This window comes from Schistosoma haematobium, chromosome 6 (genome assembly GCF_000699445.3).
Source record: "Schistosoma haematobium chromosome 6, whole genome shotgun sequence".
Classification (NCBI taxonomy): Eukaryota; Metazoa; Platyhelminthes; class Trematoda; order Strigeidida; family Schistosomatidae; genus Schistosoma; species Schistosoma haematobium.
The window spans coordinates 9,101,872-9,114,783 of NC_067201.1; the positions used below are offsets into that span (position 1 = coordinate 9,101,872).

The 12,912-nt window shown below is 31.5% G+C and overlaps 1 protein-coding gene across 1 annotated transcript; it reads left to right on the forward strand.

Annotated features, from left to right (window-relative positions):
- The first annotated feature begins 9,884 nt into the window (after positions 1–9,884).
- MS3_00000586 (uncharacterized protein) lies at positions 9,885–10,582 on the forward strand. The gene has a single exon (XM_051208296.1). It carries the CDS (start codon positions 9,959–9,961, stop codon positions 10,328–10,330), a length of 372 nt encoding a protein of 123 aa, XP_051065419.1. The 5' UTR covers positions 9,885–9,958; the 3' UTR covers positions 10,331–10,582.
- Positions 10,583–12,912: the final 2,330 nt, after the last annotated feature.

Genomic DNA, 12,912 nt, shown 5'->3' on the forward strand with positions numbered 1-12,912 from the left:
CTAAGTAGATAACGCGATGGTGTTTGGGTCAAACGATTCAGGGTTCGAGTTCTGGAGTGAACATCAACTCTGAGATGCAGGTACATCCATCTGACGAGTCCCAAATAGGACGAAACACGCGTCCTGTGTTTGATTGCTGACCACTATCCGTCTTTGCTTACAATCCAACTTGTATTTAGACTAGTTAAGTTTGTAATGGCCTGGATATTTTTGATTGAATTTCGAACGCCCTTGGTTGATACAGGTACAACCTCTGCGGAATGCCTGAATATGACCATTATGACACAAGTTTATTTAGGACAAGTGGAATGTGGCTAGCAATCGAATCCAGGAAGCGTGTTTCATTCTACTTGTGAACCATCAGACAAATGACTAGTCAAAATATAATCAAAACATCAATGGGGTAATCCAAACCGTTACAAGTTAAATAAAAATTTCTAATCTACTTGTAAGAGGATAACTATCTGAACTTACGGACTAGATGGTAACACGTTAGCATTTGAAGTCGAAGGTACTGATTTTAAATCATACAGTGAACACCTGTCCAAAATGTTTATTTTAAAAAGGAGGTTATAGATCTCAAAATTCACGTAGTTTAATTGAGTAAATTTATTTTAAGCTAAATTATTCATTTTTCGGCAGACTAATTTTTCTATGAACCTATCTGTTTATCTGAGAAACTCAAGAGGAATTAATTAAAGCATAGATCTTGCAGTCAACAAACGATTAACTATCCTTTTAGCCTACGATTTTCTATATTAGAAAACCTATTGTTAAAGAGTGAAGGCCTTAAATGTTCAACAGTACGACATGATTGACTTACTATTTAAACACTGATCCTAGAACGTTTAAGCATTGTGACCTCATGCCGTTAAAGTAAACACAAGAAAAAGTTTTATAAACTGTATTTATTATTAGCCAATATAGGTTTCCTTCACAATGATTCATTATAGGGCAATAATCAACTTAATCATTTCAGTCTTGACCAGAATAACTCAATAGTAACGTCTCAGACTATGAAGCTTTATGATAAGGATTCAAACTTCACGTTTGGTGTCTGTTTCTTTCATTATTTCAGGTTTATCATAAATACAAGTGCGGACAAGCAAGAATACTGGGTACATTGTTTCCTGTTGACTACTTCTAACCACTTATTTATTGTGTTACATCATTTTTTAAAATACATTCCTGAATTTGTTTACTTCCTCTTATGTTGGACTGTTAACTAACCTATTATAAATAATATATCACAATGTAAAGTTATGTATTTTTCTCATCTAACTTCATATCAATAAATCTATCCAATATATTCCAGCAAACGAAGAAATCAGTAGAAGACGTTAGAAGTGAATAGGACATACATTATGGAAATCACCAAACTGAATCACGACGCAAGCCCTAACATAGAATCCTGAAGGGGAATGGAAAAGAGGAAGGCCAAAGAACACACTACATCGAGAATTGGAAATAGACACGAAAAAGATGAATAGCAACTGGAAATAACTGGAAAATATTGTCTAGGATAGGTTTGGATGGAAAGTGATGTTGAGCGATCTATACTTCTCCATAAGGGGTAACAAGTGTAAGTATGTAGGTATCACCGTGAAACCAACAGGTTAGGTTTGTAAATTTACATAAGATTTCACAAAAAATTCTTAATTTTTCAAATTACTTAAAATGATTTTCATTTCATTCATATGACATAAAAAAGATGTGTAGAGCAGTAACCATTCAAGAATATTAAGTAAATATTATTTCATGACATAGAAACATACACAAACAGATACAAGTGAAACATAAAATAATAAGTCATAAGAGAAAATAAAATGAATCCATTTAATCTTACAAGTTTTCATTCACTTGTAAGAAGGCCGAATTGATTAGAATGATTACAATTAGTAACTAAATAAATGGTGTATAAACTGGGTTATGACAAGTAAATGTCGAAATTACAAAAACAATATATCAGTGAATAAAAGATAAATATTTTGAGATGGTGAAGATTTGTAGCTCAGGTGGATGATTTTAATAAAGTTTTGTTCCCTGTGCTGGATGGTTTGATAATGTCCAGTTCAGAGCACAAAACTCCATCATGATAAACATTTTGAAAATTTAGTTAATTTCTAGCGATTTAATTATGAATAAAATGTTGTTGAAATATTCCGGAGTTTGAGGATGAAAAAAATTGGCGTAGATTCCTGTTATATCGCGTACAACTTGAGTATTCGAACGCTAGAATCCTACAAGTCGCAAATGAGAAGACAGAAGACAAGTGAAAGGAATGCTGTTCCAAAACAGTGTCAATTATGGTAAAAACAAAATCATCATTATAGTCCTCCAATCCGAATACAGAGGGTTATTAGCATTTGGCCAATAGGGAAGTTACGTGTAAAGATCCTGTAATATTCTTCCAAAAAATGATTGGATGAAATATTTTTGGCTCTTTCTGAGCTTCTCTTAGAGCTTCCTGGAGTTGACACATGCGCCGTCCTCACAGTATTCAAGTGTATAAGTAAAAGAGTTTAAAGAATTCAATGATTAATTCTAATTTCCTAGGCAATAATTAAGCATTTTGATGAGATGCAAACAAAGTAAGAATGAGATTTTGAAGAATAAAATAAATTTATCGTTCTATTTGAATGTTTCTTATCAGCTGTAAAGAGCTTAGAATTATATGAAGTAACATAATGCTAAACAAAGATGTGACATACATATTTAGTGGAGAGCGGAGGGTGGTCTCATACCAGGACAAAACGGTTATCCAGTAATTACAGGTTCTAAATGTTTGTTTAATTTAGATCATTTCATGCTCTCAATAAAAATAAATTAAAGTGATTAAGCGTGGACATAATTGGCTCGTAATTAATTGAATATTAAATGAAAGATATCCAAAATAGATGAGTCGAAGAACTGTTAGTAATGTCAAATTATTGCATAATTGATCGACCTAATGTAGTGCCATCAGTGGATAACATTATTTATATCGATATTTTTGTTGTAAAATAAGAAAGATTGGTTCAGCAAAGAGTTTGCTTTTCAGCGAATTTATCCTCAAATCTGTACAATGATAAATACATACTTACACTTCAACATAATAGTTACAATGTGATTGACACTACGGTAAAATAACTAAAGGCATAGACATGTTATTGGTAGTTATGAAACTAATAATAGTAATGTAGTTGTTGAGAATTTGAATATTCATTGTGAAGAGAAATAAGAAAATTATAACTGTGATGGAAAAGCTCAGTATGATAAGAGAACATGTTAAAATTGATATGAACTGTACAAAGGAGTATCGTGGAAACAGAAACAAATCATTAGGGTGTTAAAGGTCTGTAGAGAAGAATATAGAATGGAAGCAGATGGCTATGGAGGGATAAAAAAAGAAAAATTACAGGAGATTAAGATTGTAATAGAAGAAGAGATTGGACAAGTTTCTTTTGTACACATAAATCTAGTTCTTCTAAATGTATTGAAAATGCTTTAGGAATGGTAAGAAGACGGAAACTAACTGCCAATGACAGTTTTTTACTTATCCTGTAGATAAATTTTAACCAGAAATTCGTTTAGATTAAATAACTCGTATTTAGAAGGTGTAAAACTACAAAGTTTCTTATTAAGCCATTTTCGATTTTCTGTATGCACCAAGCCAGGTAAAGTTCTTGATCTCTTTTGGATAAAAAGCTCATCGAACGACGTATGTACCTGGTTCCACATAAACAGGTAAATTGATTAATGTACATGGAATTGGTTAACTCGGATAATTTTTCTTGTAGATTGTTATATAACATTGACTTGATGGAGAACACGAATAATAAAGTTGCTACGACGGAAGTTCTGTTGTATCAATTCATTTTGACTTTCGACCAGTGTGACAAGTGTGAACTTCATCCAAGGTGACGTTTTGAAATCAATATTTCTTGTATTAATTCAGTATAAACTTAGTTTAATAAGACAAGTGTGAAGTTATTCAGTATGACAACTATATTTTCCTCATCAATTCAGGTAAACTGTGTTTCGTTTGTACTTTTACAGTAACCTAATATATTTCCTTTTTATATGTGATATTATTGTGTGTAATAATGAGTACATAAATGATTGTATTTCGGTTTAGTGATGATGTGATTTTGGGACTTATTTGCTGAAGTATTTTTGGAGTTAATAAATCTCTATTTCAGTAGTCCTTCGTGTCCTTTATTTACATCGCAAAAACTGCACCGGTTCTCTATTACCAAGCATAAGTAGTAAAACCGCAGACGCAACCAACTTGATACTAACATTAACAACTGTGATATTTCAGGCATTAACAAAAGCGATCCATATATAATAATAGTGCTGAATGTATAACATCGACTTAAATAGAAACAAAATTAAATTGATTTTTAAGGATCAATAACATTGTTTAAGTGATAAAATTTATTTAATTACAATTCTATTCACCATGGAGAACAAAGAATGGCATATCACACTTTTCTTTCACACATATAAGTCAGGTCGGAAATGCCTGCTAATAGTAATCTATGTAAAACAAAATAAATTTAACGCTGGTTGTTTATCTTAATTGCTTTTTAACCGTTTCGAGTGTGAAGCAGTTCCCCACTAAAGACTACGGAAAATGGTTTCATACTATCGTGTACTGACTGAAGTTAAATATCAACACCATTGGGTGCCGGTTCAGTGTACTAGAAGTTAAACATTTACGTGCAAGACCGTAGGTCTTAGGTCCGATTCTCACGTGTGAGGTTGTGAATACACACTTTTGAGGAATCTCATACTGGGTCGAGGCGGCCGTTCAGTGTTCTCAGGTTTATACTGATCTGTTGACTTAAATAGGTTCGTGATTTCAGTGAAATTCAGCAATTTCCACAACCCCATACTGACAACCCCTATTTCGTAATAACTTTTTTTATATACGATTTTAACTTACTGTTTAAGACTCATTAGATTAATCAAAATATGTATAATTTTCTTATCCTTCATGTATGGACTTTTCTCAACATTGCCACTGGCATTATTATGTTTAGTTAGTGATTTAAACTACTTGAGACAACTGACTTGAAGTTTACTATTTCCAACTCATAATATGAATTAATTCATCTTTTACAATTGTAACACAATAATAATATAAGCGAAGATGGATAGTGGCTATTATTGGAATTCAGTTTGACGATCATTTCATCCTATTTGGGACTCGTCAGCTAGATGTACCTGTATCTCAGAATTGATGTTCACTCTGGGACTCGAACCCAGCTTATAACACTTGTGAATTAAGACAATATCGAGGCAATACCCAAACAATGCACATATGCTAATAACATACTGATCAATTGTAGTCCTAAACATCAATGGGAAGAATCAAGTAAACAATACCAAGTGAATTTACAATAATAATGATAATAATTTTGGATTTATAATTGTAGAACTTGATAAAGAAGTTATCAAAAAAGATCGTTCACTTGAATGCTCTTTGTTCTAGAATATCCCAAGAGAATTTCTAAATTATATATATATATATATATATGCTTTTTCTTACTTCAAATGTTTCGTTTTGTTCTTCCCCAAAATCTAAATAATGTCAAAAATAAATGCGGTGAACAGAAGTATATAAAACATACCATTCATCTCATGACACTGTTTATCAATAGCTATGAACCTAAACGCAACTGTAATATATATGTGTATATATATGCCAAGGGTTGACATGATTTTATCAAAGGAAGGAAATATTAATCAAAAATAAACAAACAAACAAACAAAAAGAAACATAAACGTACAGTGTTATTTAAAGAAAATACCATTGATGAAAGAAAAAAAACGAAAGAAAAACAAACAAAAATGTTTGAAAGAAAACTGTCTAAAAATAAAATACAAAAGATGTAAAAAGAAAATACTTTTTCCAATACATGATATATTATCCATGAGAATGCCGACTTTCCCCCTCCCGTCCATTTTCTTTAAATGATTCGTTTATTTTATTTTATTTTTTTGTATATTTTTTACATGATTTATTCTTGACAAATTTATTATACTGTAATGTATGCTACTTATACTGATATAAGATATAAGTAGTATGTAACATTGATCGTAAGTGAAATATCTGATAGAAGAACATTGAAATGATGAGAATAGAAAGAAAATCTAAGAGTAATCAAAACAGCAATAGAATTATAGAAATGATAGAATATGTAAAGTATAATGGTAAAGATGTACAAATGATTTATTTAATGTATGTATAATTTGTAGTGTCTGTTATTATGTTAAACCCATATGCCTTATTCTCGCTTTCGGATAAGCCAATCTATTCATCCTAGTTGAGTCATATTTTGACCTTATTGATTATTCGCCTATCAATCTTGACTGTTTTTATATAAGCGCGTAGGTGTGTGTACATCTCTTATCCTATTCATCTCATGTCTGTAAGTTATTTCTGTGTGCCTATAAATATTGATTAACGCTTGAATAAATGGGAGTTGGCTTAGCCTCCATCTCCACTGCGCATCGTTTCTCTTCTCTCTATTCCATTCGATTCATATACAAAATATATGTATTCAAAAGTCCATTCTCGTTATTTGATTTATTTAACTCTGTTATTGACTAACGCGATTTCAGTCGATGATTATATACGAGGATAGACGATATATATAATTCAACAACAATCATCATTACGATCTCCTTGGAGTCAGATCTCGGGCCACTAAAATGGAGAGCCCTTTCGACAACATCGTCCGATCTAAATGACGACAAAATATAGGGCCCTACAAAATTTCATAATTTACTAAGATACTGTGTAATTTTGTATGAAACAATTAATTGGCTACGGTTACCTGGATTCCCATTCACCACAATACTACTTATGTTAAAATTTAACCAATTTTATGTCTACAAACTTTACTCAGACAGTAAATTTCTAAATTTAGGAAAAGAAAAGAAACAACCATCGGTATCAGTTATGGTACTTCAAAGTTTTGTTTGATTAAACATGACAAGATGAAATCTTAGAATTGAATTTTCTAGTTACCGCTATAGAAGAGATCGAATAAATCTGATATTCAGTATTCAGTCTTAAATCTGATTTTGTATGTCTAATAATATAATACATTAATTACTGTCATAATCTAGTAATATATATATTCTCTTTTTTGAGTATAGTAAATCTGAATAAAATTCACATAACTTATTTGCAGTGTTTTTGTCTTCATATTTAAGCTCACCAAAATTGGTTGGGAGTAATAAAGTTAACACCGATATTAAATGTTCGAAATAGATATTATCCAATAGTTGAATTCATGGTTCGATTTAAAAAAGACCATCATGGAAAACTTGGAAGTACTGGATAGCCGTTTCGTCTTAGTGTGGGACTCCTCAGAAGTGAGCACCTATGATTCCGCACCAAAGGCATTCAAACCCATGGCCTCCGGTCTCGAGCGCTAACGCCTAAATTATAGACCACTGTGCCGGTATCCAATAGTGTTAATATCTAACTTCAACCAATCCACAATATATATAATGAATTTTACCAATAGATACTACCAAAGTTAATTTAAACGTTCTTATTCTCGAGATATTATGCAAGAGGCCATGCTACTGAAACAGTATATTTAATTCAACTGTATAAAAGCCAGTAATCGGGAGTATTGAGTTAGTCTATAAGAAATCTCCAAATCCAGGTTTTGTGTTAGTTGGCACTCATCAACAAGGTGCACCTGTAACTTTAAGGAAAAATGTTAATATCGGCTTTAAAGTTTAGTACAATGTAGGGTTTTTAGCGAATAATATTCCAACAATATTCTCTCACATTTGTATTAGATGTTTGAATCTTACCATTGATGTTTAAAAATTCTAATGATCGGTCTCTTTCGACATATGTGCATCGTGTACGTATTTCCTTGATATTTAAATTAAGTCACAACTATAATTAGCAGAAACGGATGGCTAGCAGTGGAATCCAGGGACTAACAAAAGTACCAATACAATCTGTACGGGATGCACATATGCCAAGAAAGACTGATCAATTTCAGTCCTCAGCATCAATGCGAACATTCAAAAAAACCAATACAAGTTGAATTAAACTTCACCTGATTGCGCAAGTCCAATGTCTAACTGAATTCAACAGGTAAATTGATAGCACGATGGTATTCGAAGCGAGCGGTACTGGATTCGAGTCCCAGAGTAAACATCAACTCGGATGTGACAGATAAATCCAACTGTTCCCAATAGTATGAAATGCGCATCCTCCATTGCACTGCTAGCCACCAACTATCTATGCTTATTAGTCTCTCGTACTATTTTTCACACTGCAAAAAACAGTAAATAAGTGCATACGTACACACATAAAATAAGTAATTAACCTATCTAAAATTAAACGAAACTTTTTAAGAAAAAAATTCTACCCAGTTGCTAATTGGCAGCATGTTCATGAATATAAATTTTTGATTATATCAGTTCTTAGAACCTATTTGTCACACATTATGTTTGCTAGATGCGGTTATGTGAAACATATATACCTTAACCTGAATGCATGGATTCTAATATGTTAGTGACTCGTTCTTTCAGAAAATATACACGGAGAAAGATGTAAATGAGGCAGATGGTCAGTATGTGATAAGATTCCACTTGTCAATAGTTTGCAAGATTTTAAATGTCTGTCCATAACCCTATAATGACATCAAAATATTCACCACAAACCTTACTGACTGCCTTCGGCGTTCTCCTCAGCACAACAAAATCATTTCTCAAAAGCCCAGGAAAGATTAATAAGGGATAGTAAAGAATAATTGGTAATATACAAGATTTTACAAATCCTAAAAGTAAATATCAGGTAGTGTTAAACACATGTAGCCTTTTTTAAAATCATGAGTCATGTAGACAAATTTCTCCGATATTAATGAAAAGCCCAAACCAAGACAAAGGACTTTTGACACTACATTTAGCACAGAATCGTTAATAACACAAACTTCATGGAATTCCAACAGTGTGTTTAAGTGCTGTTCATGTATCGGGCTAAAATTAACAGTTTGACACTTAGAAGAATTAATCTTAAGACCATTAAAAATAGATCATTGTTGAATGATTCATTTCAAAGGAATTTAAAGAGGGAGAAATCGGTATACATATGGGATTTCCACTAGTATTCAAACAGACATCATCCATCTTAACAATCAGGAAGTGTTAAAGATAACAAAATTGAGAAATATTACATATAATAGGTAAATGTAAATTATCAAATGAATTCTTTGAATTTATCTAAATAGTACAGTACTCATGAGAACCTAACTAATAACACAAAACATTCAGTCAAATTTATTACAATCATCAATGATTGTAGGATATGGATCTTGTAATTTGTTCAACTATCCATTCTAAGTTGGTATATAGATGAACTTTAATAACTATAGTAATTCTAGATAGTTCTTCATTAAAGATAACATTTAGGATCTTTTTTATAATTTACCCCTACAATCCTCATTATCAAAATAATGTAATGATAGAACATCCTTATTTCGACAAGATTTTATGATCTATAACTACACTTCTTTAAATTTCATTTATTTTTTTGTTTTGTTTTATGTTTTCCATTATATTTTGGATGAGTTGAAGGGTTTATTAGAGAGAGGGGGGGACACAGAAAGAGAGGGAGACACAGAGAGTAACTTCTTTTCATCATGTCAATGATAAATGATTGATGATATTTAATGATGATAAATGTATAATGCATTAGATACAATAGTGTTTTCTAATTATTAAAAAAAATACATCTATTATATTTTACTTTCTGAATGGATTAAATATCATTCACAGAATTTCATTAATTTAATGATTATATAGCACCTCACGTGCAACTGAGTTTGTTCTCATTTAACTCGGTTAAGCCCTTTTGTTAACTTATTTAGAGGACAAAATCATCCGTACCATAACAACTTATTGTACCATTATTATTATAATACTTGTATGAAATATGCATGCTCGAACATTGCTTACCGCCTACGCATATATTCATTCTGCCAGCTATATTATTAACAGCTTAATTCATTCGATGATCCATTCATTTCCCTATATATATACATGTACATTTAACACTCTACACTCTCTGTTCGCTGACTCACTCATTCTCCCCACTGCTTTGTGGTCTGAGTTATCTGCTAATAAAACTGTAGTCGCTGGTTCTCTTCGCCTTCTGATTTCAAACACCATCGAGGATTATATGATAACGGTTACGAGGGTGATTGGTCAGCGAAACACAGCCACTACAACTATATTAATTGATCAAATGTTCATTAGTAGATCTTATGATCATCGGTTTAATTCTTGGTCGAATACTTTAACTTAAATTAATCCAAGAAGAATATAATCGACAGATTATACTAGAAATTTTGACGAAACTATAATTTATGAACGAACGAATCGAATATAAGGTAATAGGTCTTAGATTTTGGCACGAAATTCACTCATCCATTTGGTTATATAGAGTTTTGGCATTATAGCTGTAATCAGTTCGTGATGAAATTGCCCTAAATCTAATTCCTAACCTTAACCATCAACTGTAAATCATAACTGTAATTCTTCACATTGGTTTATGACCCCCCATTTGATCCTAGTTACTAAGTGGACACTCTGAAGGTCAGTCTGGCATCGCTTAAAGGTCGTCCGTATTTGATAGTGTTACTGAAATTTCTTTTCAATATAACCAGATAAGCAAAACAACTAAATGACCAAAATGATTATCACTAAAGTTAACCTGATAAATTATTTTGAATATCTTGCTAAAGTATTTCTTAAGTAAATTAGAAGAAGGTGAGTATATCTTAATAATATGACAATATAAAAGCTTTATCAATTACAAGGGTGTGTATAATATCTAAACTTTCTTTTGAAATTGTCAACGAAATGTCTAGTCATACTAAGTGACTTTTGATGTTATCATTAAGAAGGTGTTTTAGTCAAGATAAAATTGATTTCAGCATAAAAGTAGGATGCTTTATAAGGGTTAAGATATTATACTCATATTGTTTCCATTGGATATTAGTTTCAGGTAGGATAACAGTAGAAACCAAAGAGCATTGATCAATTATTTCATCCTAACACAGAATTGTTTAGTAGCATACATTTATGAATGGTAAATTCACTTGATATTGTTTATTTGAATCTTATTGGCATATGTGCATCGTGTGGGTATTGCCTCGATATTGTCTTAATTTACAAACATTGTAAGCAAAGATGGATAGTGGCTAGCGAAGATGGAAATATGCGTCTTGGATTCCACTGCTAGTCGTTATTCATCTTTGCTTATAATTTATGAATGTTATTTGTATTTTATGTATTTAGATATACTTTATCAAATGCACGTTTCAATGTTTAGATTATTGTTATACAAATTAAAGAAGATATTCGACATTCTTGTGTAATTTCCAAATATTTATCAATGTAAATACCATTTAAATAAACAATCATTATCGTGTGCGTTCTTCAAATTTCTCAAAGTGTAAACCTCTCTATCTATCGATATGTTAATGGATAGATGTTATAGGAAGTTAGTATAATATAGAACAATTATCATTGGAATCCAAGATTATTAACGATCATTTATTACTAACACATGATAGTTAGTAGTATTTGTATACTAAATAATTATTATACTTATTGTTAACTAATAAATATATTGTGCTGAGGAGACCCATACCAGATCGAAACGGCCATTCATTGTGCTTCCAGGTTTTCCATAGTGGTCTAACATCAATCGATTGATGATCTTATTAAAGAACTTAATAATTATCATGTAAGCACTAGTGACTAGCTTCGTGAGGGAATTCTCCGAGTTCTGGTGAGGTTCCGTGATCAGTAGAGCTAATATGTGTCGGGTAGGGACATGTATCTACCTCAGTACGATGGAAGATAGTTGCGAAATTTCGTGAATTGGTTGACATTACTCATCAACACCGTTGGGTGCCAGTTAGCTCAGTGGTCTAGAGATCAAGCGTTTGCACGAGACACTGACAAGTTTTGGGTTCGAATCCCGTGAGCGGGATTGTGGAGGCACACTGTTGAGGAGTCCCATACTAGGACGAAATGGCCATCCAGTGTTTCCAGGTTTTCAATGATGGTCTAATATCAATCGATTCATGATCTCAATAAAAAAAATAGAAATTTCATTTCTAACCATAAAAAGTTTACAATTAAAAATACAATAAACTTTATTACACTCAAATAAACTTTTCAGATCTATTTTCATCCTCATCACATTTAATATGATCTATACAAATTGATATGTGTTAATTATTCTTTACAATCAATTAAGACTTTCATCTTATCATTCTAAACTATTACTGAATAAACTTATTCTATCATCAAATCTTATCAAATATTAATGATTGATTTCTTTATTTATTTTGTAATCCATTTATTCTTATTCTGCTTCATTAAACATACTTATTCAATTATTTTCACATAGTACCTTTCTCTCTTTCTTTGTTTCTTTCCTTTTTTTCTTTAAAGGTAAGTCTATAGAAACTCACGTGCAATTGAGTTTATTCTCAGTTAACTCAGTTAAGCCCTTTTGCTAATTTATTTAGCGGACAAAGTCATGCGCACTATAACAATTTGTTGTACCTTTATATATATATATATATATATATATATATATATATATATATATATATACTCTTTGCCTTCTGATTTCAAACACCGTTGATGATTATATGATAACGGTTACGAGGGTGATTGGTTAACGAAACGCAGCCACTACAAGTCAATATCCTTCTAAATATTATAGAGCCTGTTTGAGTATGAAGGGGGAGGGGAATATTATGTAAACAATATTAAAACTTTTGTATAATTACATTTCTGAAGAAACTTGAAATGGTCTCTTCATAACAATTATGTTACCAGTAAGCTATTTGTAAATAATAGTTATAA